At 52.2% G+C, this 25163-nt stretch overlaps 1 protein-coding gene and 1 long non-coding RNA gene across 38 annotated transcripts in view; one reads left to right on the top strand and one right to left on the bottom strand.

Annotated features, from left to right (window-relative positions):
* The window catches only part of AOPEP (aminopeptidase O (putative)), a 302298-nt gene that overhangs the window by 151215 nt on the left and 125920 nt on the right, over positions 1-25163 (top strand). For 36 of the 37 annotated variants that reach the window (XR_013758742.1, XR_013758743.1, XR_013758744.1 and 33 more), the window contains 2 exons: positions 13160-13349; positions 17513-17619. The exons of the other annotated variant lie outside the window; for it this stretch is intronic. Coding sequence is in view for 18 of the 36 variants with exons in the window: in XM_079108835.1 (XP_078964961.1) it covers positions 13160-13349; positions 17513-17619 (297 nt within the window). In the remaining 18 variants the exon portion in view is untranslated. The remainder of the gene's footprint in view (positions 1-13159; positions 13350-17512; positions 17620-25163) is intronic. 37 annotated transcript variants of the gene reach the window in all.
* On the bottom strand, positions 18699-23400 carry LOC306643024. The gene is made up of 3 exons (XR_013758791.1): positions 20594-23400; positions 19625-20340; positions 18699-19311 (listed from the first exon to the last, which is right to left on the bottom strand). It is a non-coding gene; the product is annotated as an uncharacterized lncRNA (long non-coding RNA).

The following is a 25163-nucleotide window of genomic DNA, read 5'->3' on the forward strand; positions in this document are numbered from 1 at the left end:
TTGTAGGTGCAGGGCCGGGGCTCCAGTGGCCTTGCTGCATGCAGCCAGCACAGGCTGCTGTTCCTGTCAGCCTGCGTCAAAAGTTAGGCCAGTTGTTTTCCTGCTCTGGCCCCTCCTCTGCTTTTGACCTTGACTTGAGGATGTGCTTCTGTTTTGTTGTATTTTTTTTTTTTTTTTTTTTTTTTGGGCACTGGATATTGAACCCAGGGGTGCTCTACCACTGAACTATGTCTTTTTATTTTATTTTCAGGCAGGGTCTTGCTCACTAAGTTATGGAGGCTGGCCTCGAAATGTGATCCTCCTACCTCAGCCTCCCAAGTTTCTGGGATTACAGGTATGCACCACCTCATCCAGCCTGAGGATGTGCTTTTACCTAAAGGCACCTGGCTTTATATTGAGCAGGCCAAGGACAGAAAGGGCACTATACTTTTTGAGGATGGCAAAGTATTGTTTGCCTGAGTCCTCTCCTCTGCTCTTTTGTATGATGAGGTGGAGCAGCGTCTCTTGTTCTCTGTTGTTGGAGAAGTATGGACATTTCCCTCCAACTCATGGTGGCATTTCTACAGAAAAGGGTCTTGAATTGGGGGCTGGAGCAGTCTGTCAGGAGGGTCTTATGAAGTTGCTCATCTTTGAAGGTTGACAGTGGACAAATGTCAGCAATTTGATAAGGTTCAACCTAAAAACATCAAAGAGCTAGAGGAGGGTCAGGGCCTTGCCATGATGTTGGGTTCACCTGGTAAGCATGCTGGTTTTAGGCTGGCTGTCTTGTCTCAGGGCATCAGCAGTCTGCAGAAAGGAGTCGTATTGTAGATGCTGTCGTTACTACTGTTGTTTATGCTTTTATTATGACAAGGACTCCTTGCGGTCTCTCTAGAGATAATTGATACAGGTAGGGGGCTGCTAACCCACCCCCTGGGGCCACCACCACCCTGACCCTGGCCCTTGGTCTTCCCCCTTTGTCACCTGTGACTTAAAATGAGCTCTCTCATTTTAATTCCCAACCCCTGTTTTGAAACAGGACATTGCTGGCCAATGTGCTGAGTTTCAGAGATGAGTGGTGTTGGGCGATCAGTGACCTCTGATGATGTAGTGTGTTAGGTTTGTTTCTTAAATGACATGTCAATAAAAAGGGTCGAACTCATTGCCCAGTGGTTCAGATCCGTGTTGTCACTGCCTCTCCCAGATTCCTCCGAGCAGGACTGGATCCCTGTTGCATCCGATGGATGTCGTGCAGTCCTAATGAACTTTCAGCTGGCCAGGCTGGTAAAGGAGTGTATTACTATGGCGTGTTTTTCAGTGCGTCTGAAGGTGAATGAGTAGGTGGGCACGGAACAGCATCCGTTCTGTTTCCACAGGTTTGTCTCAAGGGGGCAGCATAAGTGTGACTCGAATTTAAAAGAAACCTCAACTTTTCCTTTCAGATCCATAAAATTTGTGTGTATATGAGTGTGTGTGTGTGTGTGTGTGTGTGTGTGTGTGTGTGTGTGTGTGAATGAAATAATAAATGATGAATGAAATACATTAGGATCAGGAGCTGGTCTCAGTGGTAATTCAACTGGAAGGACTGGATGGCAGCTCACCCTCCTGACAGGGCTCCTTGCCCCAGGTCCTCCATGGACCAGATGGAGACCTCCTGGGTATTTTTCTGCATGTCTGTTTCTGCCTGTCCACTGAGGTGTGAAACAGGTAAGGGAGAGCACATCTTAAGTGCGCAGCCACTGAGTGTCCGCAGACTCAAACGCACCTACATAACCAGCTCTCTGACCAAGAAGCTCAAAGTGATTGGCAACCTGGAAGACCCGGTGCCCCCTTCCAGTCGCCTTCCCACCACACACACAGACACAAGGAGTGGGGTCCTGATTTCCAGCACTTGCGTGTTAGCCCCGGGAGGCCAGTGTCAGACTTCTGGCCTGTAGAACTGCAAAATCCTATGTGTTGTTTTATGCCAGTAAGTTTGTGGTAATTGGTCAGAGCAGTTGGAGGACCTGACGCCGTGCTGAAGGTGGGAAGGGGGAGAGGCAGGGTGGAAGCAGAGCTCCCCGCGGCCCCGGGTTCTCAAAACCATCATGAAACTGAGCCTTCAGCTTTGCTAGGTCTTGGGCTCCAGGCGGCGTCAGGCTGGGTGGGGGAATCGGTAGAATGTGTCCTTGAGGCGTCACCCCTGCCCATTCCCAGCCCCATGCTTGGAATGCCTAGACCGATACGGGCCGGGCCGTGTTTCTGGTGCCTCGGTGACAGCCTTCAGTGCAGTGTCCCTTCAAAGCCTTCTTACTCTGAGCGCCAACTCGGCCGTCTATGGGAAAACGAATGATTCTGTTATTGTGAGATAGGGGACCACACTAGGTGCTGTGGCCAGCCCTGTGGGGTTCCATTCCTCATCCCGCCTCCATCCCAGAACCAGAAAGCCAGTGATTGTCCTTCCCAAGCTGCTTTGTGGCTCGAGGCCCCTGAGAGCAGAGAGGAGGAGGGCTTGTGGGAAGTCTCGCTTCCCTTCCTGCTGGGCGGGCCGCTTGCTGGCGCCGGGCTCCTTTTCTGCTGCGTGAGCGCAGAAGCAGTGCCCGGAGCTGTGGCGCTCCACTCACCACCACGCGGTGCTGGTGGAAGGGTGCGGGAGCATGGGGAGATGGCGCCTGTGGGGGGACGCTGGCCCACCGGTCCCCGCCCTCCTCGGAGGCTCTGTTCCAGAAGGGAGAAGACCTTTCCCGAGGTGCCAGGGTGGTGGTTTCTGTTGACTGTGCTGAACACCTTCCAAACGCATCTGGGTCCCTTTGAGATCACAAGAGGGCAACCAGCCAGAAATGGGGACGTGGGCAGGAGGACTTCTTGAGAAGGAAGGAATTCCTGTGATCCTCGCCCACACTCTCACCGTGCTGAGCACATCCAAGGGAGGAGGAATCAAGGGAACCTTCCAGAGAAATGGGATTAGCTCTAGATAGCCAGTAAGCCTAATTCATTCCATGTGGGGAGAAGAAATGTAGGGCTTGTAATTCTAAATGAAAAGGTTAGTTAAAACCAGGAGACTTTGGAGAGCTAACCTTTTGTTTATTTTTGTTCTGGTGAGGTTTATTACCTTTTAAAGGGAAGTGCTGTTAAGTTGAATACCTCTGAGAACGACCATCTGCCTCGTACTTTCTAGGACCACCCTGGAAAATACACAGCACGATGTCCTTGGACCTCTGTGAGAAGGCTGCGTTGTTCTGTCCGTGATGAATCTGAGATTTGAAAACACGACTGTTGTTCTTAAAAGCTCCGTTGTTTATGAATCCCCAGGAGCCAGGTGATCCCCTACCTTAATGGCACTTCTTGGTGCAGATGAGCACTTTCAGAAATTAAGAGATTCGTTCACTTTATAAGCGGCCACTAAGAAGCTAAGAAGATCTTTGATGGGATAAAGATAGCTCCTCGGCTAATCCTTTTAACAAAGGTGCTGATATATATTGTGGCAGCTGAATGCTCCTTTATAGCCAAGGGAGAACAATCAGCGAATTCATTCATTTAATTCAGGAATTTTTTTTTTCTGTTTACACTTTAAACAAACATGTCAGTTGTTTGCTTAGTTAACAAGCACTGCCTTCATTATAAGCCATTAGTGGCTAGTAATAATTGAAACTGTGTTTGGATTTCAAAAATACAATAAACCTAATTAATTCCATCCTGAGTGACATGGAACTTGTAGTGACTGACCTGATGTAGGCCGGGACGTGCGTCTTTTCCCTCTCATGAAGCAGGACTTTACTAAATCATTTTGGGGCATACCCAGACAAAGGTGACAGTAGAATTTTTTTAGAAAAACCAAAAAAGGGGTTAAATCCAAATGCTGTTAAGAGAGCAAGGCAGCACAGGTAAACGAGGAGCAGCTGGAGCATCCTCTGAGGAACACCAGGTCTTCTCTGCCTGCTCTGGGTGACCACCTGGCAGGGAGGAACAGTTCACTTTTCTCTTTTATCTTTAAATTTGTTTTTGACTGATACATAAAAACAAAGTATCCACGGGGTGGCCGTGTTTCTGCAGGCGTGCACATCGCGCACACATCGCACAGTGTTTAGAGGAGGTTAAACGCCACATGTCTGCTGTGAGAAGCAAGCTCCCATGATCATGAGTGACAGGTGCCCTCAGAGACAGGCGGGCGCTCAGTGGTGGGGACCTCAGGCCACCGAGTGCCTGGGCCTCGTTAGGGAGGCCAGCTACTATTTAATTGTGGTTGCTGTATAAGAATGGGCCTAGTGTGGCCAGATCTTTCAGATTTCCAGTGTAATTTGCAAATCAGGGTCTTTAGGTAGAATCTTCCCACTTAAAAATTTTGGCGATGGACTTTTTGTTTTTTTTTTTTTTAAGTTAGTACCCTTTGACTGCCGCTGTGTAGACCAGTAGCTCTGTGCCTGGTCCCAGGACCAGTAACCCCAGCCTCACCAGGGAACTTCATCAAATGCACCTTGTCAGGCCCAACTCAGTCCTTCGGAGTCAGACGCTCTGGGTGAGGCCCGGCAGGCAGTCACATACGCCCTCTGCGTAGGGCGCCAGGGTTAGTAAATGCTGCGTGGAATACGTGCGAAAAAGTGACTGTTGTCATCTGCCTGAAATTCACAAACCTGGCTGCTTGTCCTCTTTCACTGGGGCCCTGACCGAGGGAGCACCAGGCGCTTCTGTTCCCCTTAGCTCTGACTTCGGGGTCTTAGGACCATGCTGTCACTTCTCTAGGGCTTAATTTGTTCATGTGTAAATGGGATAATAGCCACCTCTCCCTCGGTGTCGCCATTCTGTCTGGGTGAGTTGATGAGCATGCAGCGCCCGGTGTGCTGCTCCGGAGGCCGGAAGCAGTTCTTGGTGGTGGCTTCCGCCGTTTTCCTTCTCTCCCTCCTCCACCATCATCTTTGTCACGGAGCACTTGGCTCATCTTCTTGGATGTCTTCTCTACTTTGTCACAGAATGATGGCTACTCCCCAAGGCAGTGCTGGTGCTCCTGCCTACCTCAACTGACCACATGGCTGGTGCGGGGAAACCTGTACCTTCCCATCCACGTTCTGGAAGCCTCTCGCTGTACGGACTGGCCTTTATCCTCCATGTGTGTCTTTGCCAGCAGCCAGCCAGGTTCATACACATCCTTCTGACTGATCTTGGGTCTGCAGAGTTCCAGAGTGCCTGGCAGGGCTTGGCCGCTTGCTGTTGTTGGTAACAACTCATGCGTCCCTCACCAGTTCAGTTTTGAAGGGCTTCCTGGGAAATCCCCACACCTGCTTTCTCTAGCTCTATGAGGAGTTTGGGGAGGCTTGGTTTGTGGGTACAAGGAGTACATTTCAAAGGAAACCAGTCACCGGACTGTTCTTGTTGAGGGTGGTTGCAAGCTGCCCAGACATGTCCCATCATGAAACATTTTTCCAACATTCCACATGGCCACAAAGGACAGTCTCTTATACATGGATGGAAACCAACTGGATGAGCCATTATGGTTCTTAGTTGTACCAACTTATTGCTGCTCTGGGAATGAAGCAAATGCATTATTTTATTAAATAAAGATTTCCCCTGTATCACAGTGGAGGTTAATTTTATTAGCCCTTTTTATGGAAACAAACATCCTTGCCTGGTTGGGAGGATGGGGTGGGGAGCAGAGAATCACATTTGTCATGCATGTGCCCCGGTGGAGGCTGCCAACATGTTCTAATTGGTAATTACTTACTTACCAGGAGAGTCCTCCAGATTCTGTAGAAAATGTACAGCTTTCAATTCATGAGTCTTGTAGAGGCAAGTCAGGAGGCACATTTGACTACAGTAAATATCCGTTCATTCAGTGTGGGTAGGGGCATGTCCCTGGCATCCATGAATATAGTTAATAGTATGTTCAGTGACTTTCAGAAAAAGTGATTTCTCTGCCTCATCTGTGCAAGTCCAGAGCCTCCTTAGGCAGAGCGTGTTTGGGGAGGAAAGGAGTCCACGTTGAGTTGGAAGTCCCTTAGTGGTTTTGCCTCCAATTCTTTAGAATGAAACGTGAAACATTCACATGTAGCCTCATCGAGCTTTCCAGATGAGTGTGGGATCAGGGCAGCCAGAGAGGTGCAGTGTGCTCCCTACAGTGGGGCACAGGAGGCTGGCGCCCAGACTGCGTCTCCTCTGCCACTCTGCAAGCTGCTGTCTACAGCCTGCAGAGCTGCTGCTGCCTGGCTGCTGGCAGTCTCCGAATCCTGGAGTCAGATGTCTCCAAATACTGGAGTCAGGCGGGCTCCGGGTCCTGAGTCAGGTAGGCTCCAGGTCCTGAGTCAGGTGGGCTCTGAATCCTAGAGTCAGGTGGACTCCGGGTCCTGAGCCAGGTGGGCTCTGAATCCTGGAGTCAGGTGAACTCCGGGTCCTGAGTCAGGTGGGCTCTGAATCCTGGAGTCAGGTGGGCTCCGGGTCCTGGAATCAGGAGGGCTCTGTCCCACCATTGCTCTGCTGCGCTTCTGTTAGGAGGAGGCAAGGCTGATGCGAGGGCACGTTATGAGGCTGGGGACAGTGATGTCCGCCCTCCCTGAGCCTCTGTGGAGCCCTTCTCTCCTTGCCATTGCCCTCTGTGCTCTACCAGGGGCATTTTCCTGGCTCCACGAGTGCCACTCTCCAACCCCGAAGGGACCCGGTCCTCGGTCCTTCAGCCCTCCACGTGGGTCCCAGGAGGCCCAGGAGGTGAGCCCAGGATCATAGACGTGGCACCAAGCCGTGACCTGGTGTTTTTCAACATTGTGCGGGCCGGTCCCTCTCGTCATCTGCCCGCTCCTGCACCTGCTGTCCACATGGTCACCCGAGCCTCCCTGGCCCTGCTGGGTCTCGGTGGCACGCCCCTCCTGTTTCTCTTCCTTCCGTCCCTGGTGCGCCTTATGTCTCCTCTGTCCCCTGCTCCTGCTTCACTGCCCTCATCTGCTTCCTTATCCCTCGACCTCCTCCTTCCCTTTTGTCTGCTTCCGCACCTCCTCCCCGCCCCCTCTCTGCCCATGGCCTCACATGGCTGCTGAGTTTTGGCCTGCTTTGGACCATCTCTCCTTGAGCAGATTCTCATACTTCTGTTCACACAGGTGGAGGCAGAGGCCGGGCGGGGCAGGCTGGCCTGTCCCCTCCCAGGGCCTCTGGAGCCATACACCAGGGACGGTCTGAAGTGTTCTCTCGGGGCCCACTAGGGCCTCCCAGCAGATGTCAGGGAGGTGAGGAGCTAGGCTCTGAGCTCAGGAGGCCAGGCTCTGTGGGGGCGTCAACTGTGGAGCGCATCGCTCCCCATTTCTGCCTGCTTCCCACCAGGAAGAGGTCGGAGCACTGCTGGCCCAAAGGCCCGGTTTCCGTAGGCTAGTTCTGCTTCCAGCGTCAATTTGGAGAGCAGAGATTCTAGGACACAGTTGTGGCTTCCCTTGGAGGAGTCTGAAGACCTGGGATATCATTGGTCAATGCGTCAGAGGATAGGGGGCCTAGAAATCACAGGGAGCGACCCTGGGCAGAGTGGGGCAGATGAGCTTCCCAGTTACCAGCCAGCTGTGTGACTTTGGCCTAGAAAATCTGCCTCTCTGTGCCTCATTTTCATTACCTGTCAGATGGGGTAATCTGTCTCCTCAGGTTGTGGGTAGAGTCAATGAGATGATACGTCTGCCTAGCATGTGGCCAACCCCTGAGCAATGCCAGTCTTTGAAAGGGACTTTCCCTTCATCACTCTGTCATAGCCAATGGCATTTTGAGCCAAAGTTCATTCGGGTAAATGTTTTATCGTTTGTTCTTCAGAATCTTTAAAAGGAAATTTTACTAACACTAACCTTTTCTCTGAATCCCAGATCCCTTAAATAGTGATCAGGTGTACCAAGTTTCTTTCTTTTAAAATATTTTTTAGTCTTTGATGGGCCTTTATTTTATCGTACTTCTTTATATGCGGTGCTGAGAACCGAGCCCAGTGCCTCACGTGTCTTGGCAAGCTCTCCACAACTGAGCCACAGCTCAGCCCCTGTGTAGCAAGTTTTCTTCCAGGTTTTACAACTGCTATCCACCTCAGACTCCAGAGGTTCCGTATCCCAAAGGATCATCCCCTCATCTTCTCAGCCTTTAGATGATTTTTTGTTTTTTGCCTTTCTTTTTCTTCCCACATTTTTATTGGTCTGTTATGGTTGTATATGCTGGTTGGATTTGTTTTTACATATTTATACACGTACGCAACAGAACCATAGAATTTGGCCAGTGTCCCTCCCCAGCACTCCCCCCTCTCCTCCTCCCTCCCCTGGTCCCTTCCTCTACTGAGCTCCCTTTGCTCTTCATGAGCTCCGCCCCCACCTTCCCTTTCCTTTTTCCTCTCTAGCTTCCACATGAGAGAAAGCCTACGACCCTTGACCGACCCTTGACTGTCTGAGTTTGACTTATTTCACTTAACGTAATGTTCGCTAGTTCCATCCATTTTTCCCTGCAAATGACATAACTTCATCTTTCTATATGGCTGAATAAAACTCCATTGTGTATCGCTACCACATTTTCTTGATCCATTCATCTGTTGTTGATGGACACCTAGGTTCATTCCGTAGTTTGGCTGTTGTGAATTGTGCTGCTGTGAACATGGATGTGGCTGTGTCATTATAGTATGATGACTTGAATTCTTTTCAGGTACATTCTGAGGCATGGCCTAGCTGGGTCATATGGTGCCTAACCTCATGGAGATTGAGGAATCCCCATGCTGATTTCCACAGTGGTTGTACTAACTTACAGTCCCACCCACTGTAAAAGTGTTCCTTTTTCTCCACGTCCTCTCTTGTACTTATCATTACTTAGATTCTCGATGGCTGCCATTCTGACTGGTGTGAGGTGAAATCTCAGAGTGTGGTTTTGATTTGCATTTCCCTTATTGCTAATGATGTTGAACATTTTTTTCGTGTGTTTGTTGGCCATTTGTATTTCTTCTTTTGAGAAGTATCTGGTTAATTTCTTTGCTCATTTATCAGTTGGGCTATCTAATTTTCTGGTGGCAAGTCTTTGAGCTCTTTATGTGTTCTGGATATTAATCCTCGGTCAGAAGAGCATCTAGAAAAGATTTTCTCCCATTTGGTGGGTTCTCTCTTACATTCCTAATTGTTTCTTTTGTTGTATAGAAGCTTTTTAACCTGATGCTGTCTCATGTATTAACTGTTATAAGCCTTTGGTTTAAAGATCATACTCTGTGGTGGTGGCAAGACAGCAGATGAGGAACGAGGGAGACAGGTGTTCTCTGTGTTGTCTCAGAGCTGGAGGGGAGGAGGGTCCTGCCAGGTCCCCAGGGCACAACCCCACATTAGACTGCAGCCAGGAGACGGGGACTAACGTGTTGTATTTCAGAGACAGGGGTCAGAGTTGATTTGTAGCTGCCCTGGCTAATGTGCCAGCATGTGTCACTTCACACCTGGTGAAGGAAAGAGAACGGGAACGTGTTATGAGCCTGAGGGCTGGGGACAGAGGATTTGTCCTCCATTTCAGATTGCTCAGAACTACTGTGAAGGTCCACTTCAGTAGTTCCAGTTCTTTTAGTAAGTCATCAAATTGCTCAGGCAGAAGTGGTGTTCGCCTGATCCCAGGACCCAGAGAACTACCCAGCTGGCTCTGCTGGGAAGGGAACTGGCTTCCCTCTTGGTTTTTCTTTTCTCCTCTGTCACAGGATGGAGTCCATGAGTTGTTGAAATTGTGAAAAACGTTAAACCCTCAAGAAGGCCAACTGATAACTATGTCCCTATGACGCCTTCCAAGACTCTGTAGAAGTGAACTTGCTCTGTTAAGATGGAGGGGGAGCTGGGGCAGCGCCCAAGGGCACTCCTGCCCTGCCGCCTGCTGACCTGTGGCTGCAGCATCTTGCTGGAGCCCCAAAGTGCCTTAGTGCTTCCTGAGCAGCAGGATGGGCCACACTGGTCAGGTCTCCCTGGAAAAAGCAGAAATAAATCAAACAGCAGCTCCTACTTAAGATCTGATGAAATTCTCCATTTCCGCTCCAAATTGAATTCCTCCCCGAAGGATGTGAGCAGCTCCTGGGAGTAATGAAGGCGCTCCTTCCTCCTCTGCTTGAAGCATGTTTTAGATTAACGGACACAGCACTCTAATCCGGGTGGGAGGTGGCGTTAAGGAGCAGTCCTGAGAAACCATTCAGACCAGACATGATCTTTTTAGTCCCAAGGGCCAGGCGGCAGGCCTGCAGTTGGCTCGCCTCTGCAGGAAGCAGCCTGTGCCAGGATGGTGGTCTCCCGGGGAAGGACTGCACATGGCCTGCCTGCTATGGCCGCACCACCCCTGCCTGCCCTCCCCCCAAGCAAGAGGTGTGCACTCCCCAAGGGTCACAGCATCACTTTCCTGCCCTCAGTGATTCAGAAGGGAAAGAAAGAAAGGAAGGTGCTTTCAGACCAAGATGTTATTGAAGGAATTATCTTCCATCCTCTGTAGTGATTCTGGGGAGACAGTTTGGCATTTGCAGAGGCAGTAGACACAGATCCTTTTGCAGTGGGGAGAAACCCCATTTCCCTGTGGCCCTTGACAGAGGGAAGACAGATGACAGCGGGCTGATAGGATCCTGAGTGAGATGCCAAGGGTGGGGCAGGGGGATGGCCCTGGAGGGAACTGCAGACATCAAGGCCAAGGTGGCCAAGGTGGTGTGGAGAACTCTAGTCCATGCAGCAGTGAGGGAACAGCCAGGTTGCCCTCCAGGTGGGCTTAACAGCATGGTTTTACCTTGATGCACCTGCTGTGGAAGAGCAGTTTTTTCTGGGGTGAGGAGATAGTGGTTTTAAAAGTCTGTTTACCTTGAAAAATTCTGACAGGGTCCAAAAGGGAAGGAACTTTTCCTTGAAATAATCTATTGATCCTTTTATGTCAGAATTTTGTTCATACCCTTGAGAAAGGTCATCAAAACCTCACTACATTTTAAATTTAGTTTTAAGAAAGAGGCTGTTTCCTTCTGAGGGAAATAGCCCCAGAAAACCCAATAGGTAAAATCTGACATTGGAGGACAAAGCTGGCTGCTGGAGGCCAGAGGGTTCCAACAGGAAAATTGCATTTCAGGGAGAGACTGTTTTCATTGAGAACAGCGTTATTATATCAAGTCTAGGGCCCATCCGGGAGGATGAACTTCAGTCTTCCTTAGAATACAGTAGAAAATACATGTGTCCCAGACTGGAAGAAAGGATGACATGGAAGCGGAATTCACATTGAATCCAGCAATGTCAGGATCTGCCCAGAGGCGCCCAGGCCTGGGTGGTGCCTCCAGTGTGGGGAAGGGTGGGGGAGGAAGTCTGGTGGAGACTCAGCGACTGCGCAAGGGGCAAAAGGAAAAAAGGCAAGGGCAGGAAGGCGAAATGCCACCCCCAGCTGCTTTCCTGCATTCCTGAAGGCCCTAGCAGACTGTCATATTTGCATAAATGGGCCTCAGCTGGGCTTCCACCCTGGGACAGAGCAGCAGGCCACCCCCTCACAGCAGAGGCCTTTGCTTCCTGAATGGTTTGGTTGGGATTTCAGTCATCAAGGAGAACCTTCCTGGTCTGAGTGGACGGTCGCTGTCAGGTCTCCCTACCAACATGCCCATTTTCTGGCTGGGGGACCCTTCCCAAGCAGGCTCATCTCGGAGCCTGTGTTACAAGGCCTGAAGTTGCTTCTGTTTTGTTTTAGTCAAAAGGGTGAACTGCTGCCAGCAGCATGTCTGGAATGTTATTTACTTGGTACATTTCTGTGGCTTTTCTTGTAGCCTTGCACATGCCAGAGCCAGGGGTCATTTACTTGAAAATGTCAGGTTGCACAGTCTGTCTTCTCAGCAGGGTCACCTTCTCATAAGGGGACATCAGCCCCTGTGCCTCTCAGTTCCTTCCTTCCTTCCTTCCCTCCCTCCCTCCCTCCCTTTTTCCTTCCTCCTTCACATCTTCATATATACATGTGTACACACACACACACACAGTTGTTTCTCTGAGTTTCTAATCTGACTGTCGATCTCCCCCTTTGTCCTCAGTGCCTCAACTGTGACTTGGGTTTCTGGGGATTCTGGAAAGCCCAGCAGATGCCTTGGCATTTGCGTGCCTGCTCTGTTCTTACTTCACATGAAAGCTGTCAACTTTGGCAGACGTGAGTCCTGCGATTGCGTTGAGTCCTCTGAGCTGAATGGGGGTGTTGTGCAAGGGAGCTCTGGGTGGGGTTCTCTCCAGTGGTAGCTGTGGGGGCGGATGAGAAATCTGCAAGGAGTCTTGGCTTGCGCAGAGCTGACATGATGGCAAACAAATGGCTTTCGAAAGAAAGAACCGGTGTGTGCAGTTTTTAATTTGAAAGGTTTCACAACTGGGTTTGTCCAATTGATGAAGAAGAGATTTTTAAAGAAGGAGTCCGTCATTAGGAAGACGTGAACACGTCCTGGGTGAAGGATAGTGCTGGGTGGGAGTTGGGAAGGGGTGTTGGCCGCTTTCCTCCCCTTCAGTCATCTGTGCAGTTTTAATCGTGGTATTTGGGGTTTTAAAACCAGGTATGGAAAATGAGATTAGATGAATCTCTCCATCTGGTGCCAGCCCTGGGGCCGTTTGCACACCTGGGCAGGTTGATTCACTATCCCCCTTCATTCGTTAGGTCATGTGAATCTGTAAGTGCCTACAGATTCTACTGGAAATCAATGTTTTCCAGAGACTCCACCCTTATCGGGGTCTGTTGGAGACCCCCCCATCCAGGGCACCTGTGAGATCGTTCTCTGCCCCAGTGTGCTGTGGAAAATTTTGGGTCCTACCCTTTTTTTTTTTTTTTTTTGCCTTGTCCTGTCCTCCTGCATGACTTCCTGACTGGTCCCTAAGCTGCTGGGAGTTTGGCTGAAGGTCTTCTTTGGTCGCGCTCCTGACAGCATGGCTTCACATCCCACACCTGCTCTTCTTTTACCGTCCAGATTTCAGAGTCACCGCCTCCATCGCCTTGTAATTTTTTCAGTAGAAAACTTTGGTGCAGGTTACTTATTACAGGTAATAGCCACTTGATGATGGAGAAACTGCTGGCAGGAACGGCAACCTGAACGGCTGCCAGGACCGTAAACTGCCACTTTATTTAGGTCCGAAGGCATCTCACTCCTGCCGATCCGTCATGATTGAGCATGTAGGCCATAATAACAGGCTGGCCAGGCCCAGCACACCACCCCTGGGGTGGCCACGAGGGCAGGCTCTGACAGGACGCCACATGTCTTCTCTCCCATTCTCCACAGCCCACACATCATCTTCCTCTCTCAGAGCACCTTGACAGGCATGAACCACCTCTGTGGGACCCGTCTCTGCCACGAGATCGCTCACGCCTGGTTTGGCCTCGCCATCGGGGCTCAGGACTGGACGGAGGAATGGCTCAGCGAAGGCTTCGCCACTCACTTAGAAGACGTGTTCTGGACCAAAGCGCAGCAGGTGAGCTCAAAGTGACCCCAGTGCTTCCCTGCCTGGGTCAAGCCCATGTGCAGTCACTCACTCATTCAGGAGATACACTCTGAGTACCTTAGGCACTGTTTATGCTGGGGAGACGGCCATGTAAACCAGAGAGGGAAGACCCTGCTCCCCTCGGGTCCAGAGATGAAAGAACACACGGGCAAATGAAGTAGCAGCATGCTGATGGCAAGGAGGACTGTGGGAACCAGCCCTGTAGAGAGTTGGGGCCAACAGGTGCTCTCTAGGAGGTGGCCAGAGAAGGCCTCTGGTAAGGAGATGTTTGGGCCAAGGTGTGAAGGAAAGGTTATATGAGCATTCCTTTGTGATTGTGTATTTCAAGGAATCAGCTGAACATGTAAATCAGAGTCATAATCTCAGATGTCTGCTGGCAGATGATGACGGAAGAACAAAGCAGCTGGTGCTGTAGATTAGGGAGTGCTGAGGACTATGGCAAACTCGCAACCACTACCAGCTCCAACCAGCTGGCCTGTTGAGGAGGGGCTCCATACAGCCTAGACTTCTAGTTTTTTAAGGAAATCCATAAATCTGGATTTTTATGTGAAGTTTACTAATTTAAAAAGTATTATTCAAGTCAGCAAATGGGGCTATGTAGCTCAGTGAGAGAGCATGTGCTTAGCACCTGCAAGGCCTTGGGTTCAGTCCTCAGTGCCGAAAGAAAAAAATCACGTATGCAGATCAGACATACCTAGTGGCCAGATCTGGTCAACATGTGTCCATTTTGTAATCTATAATGTAAAGAACTGGCCATCAGTTCTGGGGAAGACCTGGCAGCTACCCTGCTTCCTGAATACTTCTCAGTTCCTAATGTTGGGGTCACTTCTCTGTACCATCCCTGCCTCTTACACACCAGACTGTTGGGCATTTTCTAAATCCCATGTTTGTGCATACCTGTGTGACTTTGTTGAAGACAGTCCTACCTGTTGACATCTCTGTATTTCACTAATCAATGTGAGGTTCATTCTCTGCCTGGCCCATATCGCTCATCCATCACAATTCTCAACACTGTCTGGACTAGTCAGCTTCTCCGCTGTGACCAAAATACCCCACAGACTGCTTAGTGGAGGAAAAGTTCATCTGGGCCATGGCTTCAGAGGTTCGGTTCATGGTGGCCGACTTTATTGCTCTGCATTCGAGATGAGGCAGCACATCTTAGAGGAAGGGCATGGTCACCTCATGACCTCCAGGAAGCAGAGAGTGAGAACAGGGAAGATGGCGCCCACCCAGGGCATGCCCACCTCCCTCGCCACACTCGCCTGCCTACAGTTACCACTATCAGTCCTTCCAGACTGGGACGGCCCGATTGGGTTACGGCTCTCACAACTAGTCATGCCCCCTCTGAACGTTACTGCATTGACAGGAGCTTGGGGGCACCTCATCCAGGCCATACGCTGCTCCTTTCTGTGCCTGAAACTCCCACAGCACTTGCTGTGACTCCTTCTCTCATTTGTTTCTTCTTCCTTCCACCCTGTGATCTTCTCTTCCTCACAGCTGAACTACGCCCTCTTTCACAGTGAACCTGTGTCTCACGCATCCTGTCCTCTTTGACCTTGGCTGTGTGCTAGAGGCCACCTGCTAGACTGGGAAAGGGGCAGGCATCTAAGCTGGACCAGGCTTTGCGTCCCAGCTTGGCTGTTCACAGCTTTCTGAGTGTAAGGAGGCTGCGTGGCCTGGGGAGCCTTGGTTTCCCCGTTTGCAGATTGGCAAGCAGGAGGCCTAACCTCACAGGTTGTGTGTGGGACAGCATGCGAATGGGCTAAGCACTGCCAGACACGTGCTAGAAGAGCCTGCTCTCTTCCTCTTCCTGTTTCCCACTGCCGTGCTCATAAGTTGATAGCCAGCAAGGCTTTAATATAAGTGTGCTGTTCCGATCTCTTCCCTGGGGCTCCCATTCTGTGGCAGTCAGATTGGTGCTTCAGGTGTCTGTTGATGGTATCTCTGCCCTTTATCTCCACCTTGACCCTTCCCCACCTGCACTTTCAGGTCATCACCGCTTCGTTTCCTTGCTTGGCCCTGCATGTAACTGCCCTGAATATGCCCCTGCCCCTTGCAGAAGCAGGCTGGGCTGCATCCACAGGTGCCTCTGTGTCCACTCTGCTCCATCCGGGTTGTAGGCAGGTGAGGATAAGAAGAACTGTCCAGGGAGGGAAGAGGAAGGTGCAGGGGGAGGGAAAGAGCAGTCGCCATGAGTGCTTTGAGCTGGAGAGGCCAGGTGTGAGTATACCCGAAAGCCTCTGCCAGAAAGAGAAGTGGGCCATCCTCCAGCCCCCCACCCCCAGCCTGCCCCAGGAGTCAGCCCACAAGGTGTGAGTGCCCTGGCACTGGGCTCCTGCAGCCCCAGCAACTCAGGGTAAGGCCGGAGGCTCCTGAGGTAGAGAGCAGCCTCAGCAGCTTGCTGATACACTACCTCAAGTAAGAAGTGGAAGGGTAAGGATGTAGCTCAGTGGTCAGTCCCAGTAGTGGAAAGAGAGAAGGTGAACACTGGGCATCCCTGGGGCAAGGGGCCATCATCTAGATGCCAGTGCGAACTCTGGCCGTGTTTCCAGAGCACATGTTGCTCTGAGCCCTGCTCTGAGGGCCACGCTGAGCTGGTGTCTGGCGAGTGCCCACAGCAGACCTTGCAAGCAGAGGAGCATGCGGTGGGGAGGGGCAGGGGCCGTGCCATCCCTGGAACCCTCCTGGTCACCGCGGCCCCACCACTGGAGAAGCTGGGAGCAGGCACTGGTGGTGTGGGCTCTTGCTGCCCTGGAGACTGTGGGAGTGTGAATAAAGAGACGGACCCTGGTGCTCCCACCTGTGGAGTGGCATCCACAGGGACGAGCGAGTTGAGGTGCAAGACTGCGCCACAGCACTTGCCACAACTGGCTGAAGTCCAGATGCTCCACTGGTGCACTAGTGTCCTGCCACCGCTGCCACCACCAGCTACCACAGACATATGTCCAAGCCACAGACATTTCTGGCAGTCCAGGAGGCAGCTGCCTTCGGGTTGGTTTCTGGTGAGACCTCTTCTGGCTTGCTGATGGCTGCCTTCTCACTCGACTCTCTCGTGGCCTTTCTCCCAGGCTGGAGGAGAGGGAGCAAGTCTCTTCTCTTTTTAATTAGCCCAAATCCTGTTGGATAAGGACCCCCCTTACAGCCTCATTCAGCCTCGGTATCTCCTTGAGGGCTCCATCCCCGTGGGTCAGGCCCTGGGCACAGACGGGCAGTCTGGCCTGCCCCAGCACCCCCGCTCGGGCCGGCAGCCTTCTCCAAGCACATCATGCCCTTTCCAGTCCCTGCTCACCTTCATGTGCCCTCCCACCTGCTGAGACGTGCGCCCTGATGACTCCCGTCCTCCCACCGGGTGCTTGGGTACCCGCCCCCTGCGCAGGAAGCCTCTGACCCCATTGGTTGGCAAGGGGCACCTGGATTTTTCCCTCACCTCTGACATAACGTCATTACCTGTTAGTGTCCAGCCCAGACTCTTCATGGTAGAGGCTCTGTCCATAGGTCCCCAGGGCCTATAAGAGACTCAGTAAAATATCTGATGAGTTTTTAGGACCTTGATTTCCAGAGAGGCCTGTAGATCCTGCACATTCTCCCTTTGTGGTGGGTATCCTTTGGCCCTCCTGAGAGAGGTTAGGGCCATGTGGCCTCCTGAGCTCATTCATGTGACAGCAGCTGATTCTGACCCAGTGGGCAGGGCGTGAAGGTCTCCCCCTTCCATTGAGTCCAAGCAGTGTACTTTTTTCTGTTTATGGGCAAATAGTCATCTGGGGTCCCTTAGCAGACACCACTGTAAACAGTCCTGGACGAAACCGAAGGCTGGAAGAGTTGGAGGTGAATGGAGCTGCCCCCGTGCAGAAAGACCAGCAGGAGAGTGGGCTGGTGGCATCAGAGCGGACGTGCCCCAGGAAGCCCCTTTCTCCAGGCCAGGCGTGTGTCCAGGGAGCGGGTGGGTTCCAGGACCAGGGGACCCCTCCTGAACTGGCTGGCCAGCTCTGCTGCCTGCGTGGTGGAGTGTTTCTTGGGCACTGGCTCTTCTCACAGGAACAAGGTGAGAGCAGGAGGGCAGGTCCTTTCGGGGGTCCGGTCTCACCAGCGCAGTGACTGTTTTGTGCACATGTGTTTGTGTCTGGCCCAAGCAGCTGACGCCCCACGAGGCCCAGGAGCAACAGGAGCTGAGAGCCTGCCTGCGCTGGCGTCGCCTCCAGGACGAGCTGCGGAGCTCCCCCGAGGAGATGCAGGTGCTGAGGTGAGGCGGACACTCCCTGGCCTGTCCTCTCCCCTCCCTTCCTTCCAGGCTCTTCCAGGCTTCTGATTAAATCTGCCTTGTTTCCTTCTTAAGCCAGACCAGGCTGGGTTGCTCATCCTCCCGGGATGTGAGTGCTGTGTTTTCAGCCTTTCAGGGTGTGGCTTTGATTTGCCTTTTGACATTTTCCTGGTGTCTTTATTCAGGATAAAACTAGCATGAGGACATTTCCGGGAAAAAATTCCCCTTTTGAGGTTCTAATAGTCACTTTATGTGGTGGCTGCAGATGTGGAGAAGGTTGGGTCTGGCGGCCTGGCAGACAGTAACCCTTTAAAGCCAAAGGAAAAAAACCTTTAGGAAAATATTGATTCCTAAGTGGTTAGCAGGAGCAGCTGTGCGAGTCAATGGGGTTTTTGTTTCAGAGGTAGCCCCGCAGGAAGCCAGTGCCCTCTCTGGGGCAGTAGGAGAAGGCCACTCCCAGCTCCTGAGTTTTGTTTTTAGACTGTGGCGATGGCACTTGTAGGATTAATTCTTGCTATTTTCCCATTTTTGTCCTTTCTGTTTTTTCCTTTTCTTCACTACTCTAAGTAGTTGTTTATTTGAAACCTTGTGACCAGGCCCCCTCCCCAGGAGCATCAGGTTGCTATGGCAACAGTAGCTTCCAGGGGCCCCATCTTGACTAGAGTCAAGTGTTTGGAGCCTGCAGTCACACAGGTGAGAAGAACAGCCTTCTAGGAATCTGCTTTCCTTGTCCCATTTTAGATGGCCTCCCTGAAGGCCGGCCCGCCTCCTGCGCATAGGCCTGCCTTGCATGGTTCTGCTGTTGTGTGTTTAAATTGACACCCAACCCCTCCTGACTGGAGCTGAGATGCCTCAGGAGGCAGGGGCCTAATGGGAACTCCCTAAACAGACAGAACCCCAGGGGAGGAGGCTGGAGGTTTCTGTGCAGGGCTGCACCCTCCCACCGTGGAGTCTTGTGCTTTGTATGCTGCCTGTGTGTCCCGAACCGACCTGTCCCTTGTCTAGGAGAGGCAGCTGGGCAGTGGTGGGCACGGACGGAGCTAGGAGCAGGTGAGGCAGGCACAGCGTGTGCAGAAAACCAGGCACTGAGGTCACAGAAGAGAGCAAAGCCAGAAGGGGAGAGTGGCCGGCATTGGGTGCTGCTGCGGGGTATGGCAGGGGAGACAAGTGACCTTTGGCAGCACAGCCTTGACATTCACATGCACATTTATGAGTCGTGGAGAGGAAGCCAGATTGAGGTGGACCGCGGGCACGTGGAGAGGCAGAAAGTGCCAGTGTCACTTAGCGGGGGAGGTTGTGCTGGCTAGGGAAGCGGTATTGGGAGGGTAGCAGAGGGAGGGGCGGGGAGGGGGTTTATCTTAAGTGGGGACCCAGGTGCCTGCTGAAGTGTGAGCCCGTCACTACAGATCCCTTCTCCTCTCAGACTCAGTTTCTTGATTGCAAGATCATTTCCCTTCTCCGTGTCTCTCGGCCCCTTTGATGCCTCTGGCTCTGAGTGATCTTAGTCCGTTGGTGGCGGCTGGGAGCATCGTGACTAATGTTAGTTAGTGGAATGTGCTTCCAAGTCATAAGCAAGGTGGGCGGCCCCGTGGAAAGTCAGTCATGGGCGAGGAAAATCCCTCTGGCTTCCGTGGGGCTGTGGTGGACCCAGCTTCAGGGGGCCGAGTTCTTTTCCTTTATGGAGTTGGGGAAAAGAATACAGTGTTTTTATACCTTTGTACTAGAAGACTTATCACTTTGTCTTAGTATTCAGAAAATGTGTTTGCCTCAGTTTTGAAGGACTTAGTGACACAAATTTGAAGGACTTAGTGAGCAGCAGTGTGGAACACATTCTTATCAGCTGTGCTTACGCAGGAGGAAATGGTCCTAACCCTGCCCCAAATTACAGTCTAGGTTTAGCTTACGCCCATCACCAGCAATTCTCCCTAAGTGGGCACAGAGAGCCTAGAACTTATCGGAAGTAAAAGAGCTAGGAGTGGTGGTGCACACCTGTAATCTCGGCTACTCAGGAGGCTGAGGCAGGAGGATTGCAAACTTGAGGCCAGTCCTAGCAACTTAGAGAGATGCTGTCTCAAAAAAAATAAAAAGGTCTGGGGTTGTAGCTCAGTGGTAGCGTGCCCTGGGCTTAACCCTTAGTACCACAAAAAGAAAAAAGGAAAAAAAGTAAAAGGAAGACCTAGAATCCTAAACATCCATCCTCAGATTTTATTGTAATATGCAAATGAACCTGACAAAGAAATTCCTTAAAACAGTACAGAGGTGGGAGGGCATTCTTCCTTCCTTCCTCTCTCTTTCCTTTCTTCTTTCTGTCAAGATGCACTCTGACCTTGAAATGATGGGTCAAGAACAGTGTGAGGTCTTGGAGTCATCCCCACAGACCGCTCTGCCCTGACAGGTTCTGAGGACTTCCCTTTTGGCCCTTGCCTGGCCTTCAACATACTGACCTCTCCTCCTTCCCAAGAACTCTTCTCTCTGTTCCGCGGGTCACAGTCTCCTGCATTGCCCACTACGCTACTGACCCGTCCTGCCTGCCTGCTTCTGGCAATTTAATATCATGCAAATGACTCCAGGCTCAGGAAGGCTGAGTATTGTGTCCAGTGTTGCGCCCTGATAAAGAGCGAGCAGGTGGTGAAGCGTGGGACTGAACCTCTTCTCTGTTTCCTGTCCCACGTCCCACCTTCAAGAGCTCAGCAGAGCATTTAGCTGCATTAAAAAAAAAAAAAAAAAAAAAAAGTGCCAGGTGAACTCTGGAAGGACATACAGGTCAGAGTGGCCTGTGCATCTTTGTCTTTTATCTTTTAACACTCCAGATGGTTCAAAAGGTATTTCAAAAGTTAAAACTGCATTCTGTTGGTTATAGATGCAGACGTAGTAGCAAATGAAAAGAGATTCAAAAGCTTGTTTAGCTCTGACTCACTGATTTCAGTACTTTACAGGACCCACTTTCCCTTTGTACCTGTCACACATCCTGTGTCGAGTCAGGGCCTCACCTGTGTGTCTCAGAGCAGCTTCACGGCGAGTTTCCCTGGGTTCCTTCAGCTTCTCGTGTCTTCCTCGCCTGCTCAGCCTCCTGGGATTGCTCAGTCGCAGGATGCTGCAGGTCACATTAATGGCTCCCTGCCTTTTCTCTTTTGTTAATTATTAAAGATGCCTTTCCACACAGGAGACGGCAGGGCTCCCTCCAGATCCTCCCTCCCCCGGCAGCCCTGGCGGCAGAGCCCACCCGGAGAGGTCTCACTGCGGGGCCGTGGCGCTTCCTGCCAGGCCTCCCGGCTGCAGGCTCCTTTCTTGACTAGTGCGCAGGGTGGCTCTTGCCAAAGAAGATGGCAGAGGCTTCTCAGGGCTCCCCGTCTCGTGTCTCCAGGGCAGAGCTGAGTTCCAGCAGCTTCTCTAAGTGCTTTCAGTCAGCATTTTCTGACAGGCCCCAGGCCGGAAGAGCTGCAAGGGTAGGGTCAGGAGAAACCTCTCTTGGTTTTTACTGTGTGATTTATTATTGCTTTCCCTTTTTTCTGGATTCATTGTTAAAGTCAAGCTCACGCTGAGAAAAAGGTTAAAATAGATCACGTTAAGGAGGCACTGACAGGCAGGAGTCTGATGTGGCTCTTCCCCTCTGCTGCCGTCCCCACGGTTGAGAGAGCGCTAGTCAGTGCAAACTTCTTTCCCTTCCTCACCTGTGGCCACAGCAACCTCCTGCGATGGTGGAGGAAACCCAAGTATGCAACTCTCCTGCGCCAGAGGGAAGTGTGCCTGCCACGAGCATGGTGTCCACGCTGTGGGCCCCATTTAATCCTGAGACTTTGGTCACGGAAGGCTCCTCTGTGCAGCCTGTCCTTATAGCACTGCAGGCTTTCACCTCAAAGTTCTCTCAGAATTCTTTTCTGATCCCGAAGAACACACCAGTCTTTCCTCACCCACATGGGGGCACATCCCTTCCCAGCAGCATCGCCAGCCTCATGGAAAAGCTCATGGGAAAACCTTAGAAGACTCCGATGCACATCGTCTTGGGGACCCCGCCAGTGTCCCACCACCCGTGGCCTCTTCCACTGTCACCACGCTCCCGCAGCCACCAGCCCCTTCCTCCACCGCCTTCCCCTCCATGGGCAAACACGCTCCTCTTCTCCCATCCTTGGAGATCTGGTCTCCAGGGCTCCTGTGGTCCCCACCCTCCGAGCCCCACCAGCCCAGCCCTCTGGGATCTGTGCCAGTCTGGGGGAGCTTTCCCCAAACTCCTTATGCTCTTGGTACCGTCAGTTCTGTGACCCTGTCTCAGTTCCTACCACATTTCTCTGCTTTGTTTGACACCATTAATAACTTCTGGGTGTCTCTGTCGCCTGGTTTTCATGGCGGCCCCTCTTGTGCTGTTGCTGCTCCCTCTCCTTCATGGTCTTCCGTCAGGTTGCCTCTTCAGGGTTTCCTCCTGCCGAGGTTGATGTTCCTCAGGGGACTCCACTCCCAGCTGCGTGTCCTCCCAGAACGGGCTCATCTAAACCCTTGTCTTAGGTGGATTTCCCCATGAAACCCAGGGGCAAGGTTTATGTGAGACTTGCTTGGAAATGTTCCCGGGAGAGGAGGATGGAAGGGGAGGGAGAAGTGAGAAGAGGAGGAGACCAGGCCAGGGCACGGTGGGTCACAGGTCAGGTCACACCTGGTTACCTTTGAGGCAGCATGGGCTGCCCTCAGGGTGGTCCCCATCAGGGCAGGGGACACCTGAGCATTCGCACCCTGTGCTTGGCTCCTGACTAGAGGGACTGTAGGACTTCTGGGAGCAGATGGAACAGGCTCAGGCAACCTGAGGGTCACCTGAGGGCCACCCTTGAACAGAGTTTCGGAGAGTGAGTGGAAAGCTAGTGTGCAGGCAGATGGAAGAGGGTCCCGGGGACACCGGGAGGCTGGGCACCTCCAGCCACACTGCATCTCCTCTGCAGGCACCAAAGTCTCCATGCTGGCCCAGCTGTCTCTTAAAGGGTAGAGTGAGGGTGTCACCACCTGTGGACACTCTTCTGGCTGCCTGCGGCCATCCCTGTCCCTCCTTCATCTGACACCCCGTCTGTGGTGCTGAACTCATCAGTGGTGGACAGATCCACGCACCCACCCACCCACACCGGGCCCCTTCTCTTCTGCTCCTTCACTCCTCCCCTGGAGCCCCCAGCTGGCGATGGGCCCTGTGAGTCTTCCTTACTTCCACCCTCCTCCAGCGTAGACAGCGTCGGGTTTAGAGCTCCGTCAGCCTGGCCAGCACCCACCCAACAGCCCTGCCCACTGCCACCAGACTCTTCATAAATACCTCAGGATTCTGGCTCCTCCTTCCCTAAAGCCCTCTGAAAGCTTCCCCCACAGGACATGAGTCCTGTCTTCTGGTCTTGTCTCTTGATGTTCTTTGACTTCCCCTGCACCTGCCCAGGTAGCTCAGAACCCTTCTGGGCTGGTGCGCACAGCTGTGGCAAGAGCCTAAAGACGCAGTGGTTTGAGCAGCACAAGTTACTCCCTTACGCTTTGGCAGCTCCAGGGTCAAGGCTGGTGGTCAAGCCTTTGGGAGGCCTTCGCCTCAGCCTGCAGACGCCTCCTTCCTGCAGTGTCCTCACGTGGTTTTTCTCTGTGTGTTCAAATCCTTCTTAAGGCCACCAGTCAGGTTGGATTAGGCTACCCTGGTGGCCTCATGTAGGCTTAATCATGCCCTGATGGCCCTGTCTCCAAATTCAGACCCATGCTGAGGTACTAGGCTTCGATCCACATGTACGTTGTAGGGTCACGCAGTTCAGCCTCTCCCTCCTGCCGCCTCGCCCTCCTGCTCTTTACAACCTCTGTCTTTTTCCATGCCCGCTCTGTGTGAAATTCCCTCCCTGCTGCATGATCCCACATCATGTGACTCAGCACAGCTGTCACTGCCTTCCCAAGGAGGCTCAGTCCCTACCCTAAGGTAAGCCTGTGTCCTGCCTCCGTGCCTCCTAGAGTCTCTTGTGGTGTCTCCATCCCTGATCTTACTACATTATTTGGTAATTATCTTTATATTTAGGGTGAGCCTATTAAATGGACAATATTTGATCATTTCTGGCCTAAACAGCTCAAAATTTCATGTGGTCTAACATAGCTCCCCTCTCTCTTCTGACCATCAGCCTTGTGTTCTTGTGTGCTGTTGACCTCTGTGTACCAAGCACTTGGGACTGAGTGAGCACTCAGATGGTGGAGACGGGTGTTGCAGACATCATCTGTGTTGCTGAGAGTCTTTGTGTATTGAAATATTGATCATGGGACTGCATCCCCTGAGCTCTGAGTGCTCAGATGGAATCCTCGGAGGCTTGGTTAGAAGGGTTGTGGGAAGCCTGAGTGGATTGAGCTGAGTGGTCCGAAAGGATCGCCCTGATCTTGGGGGGGGGGGGGGGGGGGGGCGGGGATGGGAGTTCAAGGAACAAAGCTTAGCAGCCTGAGTGAATCGATGTGCAAATGGATATTCCAGTGAGGACAGCTTGCTGGCGGGAATGGCCTCATAGGAACCTGGGAGACCAAAGGTGGGCAGGCTAGGCAGTGGAGTTCTTTAGATGCCAAAATCGAGAGTTTGCGTGTGACCTCCCTGACAACAGGGAGCTATTTTAAGTTCCAAGAATGACAAGATGAAAATGGAGTTCTGGGAAGATCACCCGGCCTTTGAGAGAATGCATGATCAAAGAGAGAGTCTAGAGGCAGATGGAATTAGGTGGCTGCTTCAGGAATGAAGGCTTGGCCGGCCCGAGGCTCTGAGTGAGTTGCTGGTGTGGTGCTATTCAAAACAGATTGGAATGTCAACCCAGCTTCAGAGAGGGCTTCTAATAATAGAACGTCAAGCTGCCCGCCATCGCGTGATTGCACGTAGGGTGGACCCATTAACAGAGCTGGTTAAGTCCATGGGCGTCATGAACTTGTTTACAACTTCCAAGAGAGTGGAAAGCAACTGCCCCATTCGTTCTTGGCCAGGGCTCCGGGAGACATGGCCCCAGTCTGGAGGCCTGAGCTCCGTGCCAGAACTTGTCAGTGTCTGGGTCTCAACGCAGCATGGCGGCATGGGGGGTCCGAGCACGCCTCATCCGTGTCCAGACTCTGCCCTCCCTCTGCAGCCTTGAAAGGGCACTCCCGCTGTGCTGAGCCCTGTGGCCGTGAAGTGGGCCGACAGCTCGGCCTGGTTTCTGCCCCCAGGCCTGTGGGGAACAAATGCCGCGGGTGCATAGGGAGCATTTAAGCACATGGGTGGATTTGAATCCTGGGGAGTCTGCATTCCGGTAGATCTGAAGTGAACATGGGCCATCTCCTGTGGGTCACGGAAGTGTCAGTACTTATCAGATACCCGCATCTGTGTCTTCTGGCACCTGATAGATGTGTGTCAAACAAGGCGCAGGGGCTACCAGGGCCCACTCTCCCTCCTGGCTTACCCCGGTGTTCTTGGCGGGTCCTCTCCCTCCCGTCCCAGGGGCTCTGAAGCTGGTGCCTGTCCCTTTTTTCACTGCTACTCACCTCCCCTGGGACACCACAGAGGATCCTGCTACTGTCTCTTATCC

This window comes from Sciurus vulgaris, assembly GCF_902686455.1.
Source record: "Sciurus vulgaris genome assembly, chromosome: 13".
Classification (NCBI taxonomy): domain Eukaryota; kingdom Metazoa; phylum Chordata; class Mammalia; order Rodentia; family Sciuridae; genus Sciurus; species Sciurus vulgaris.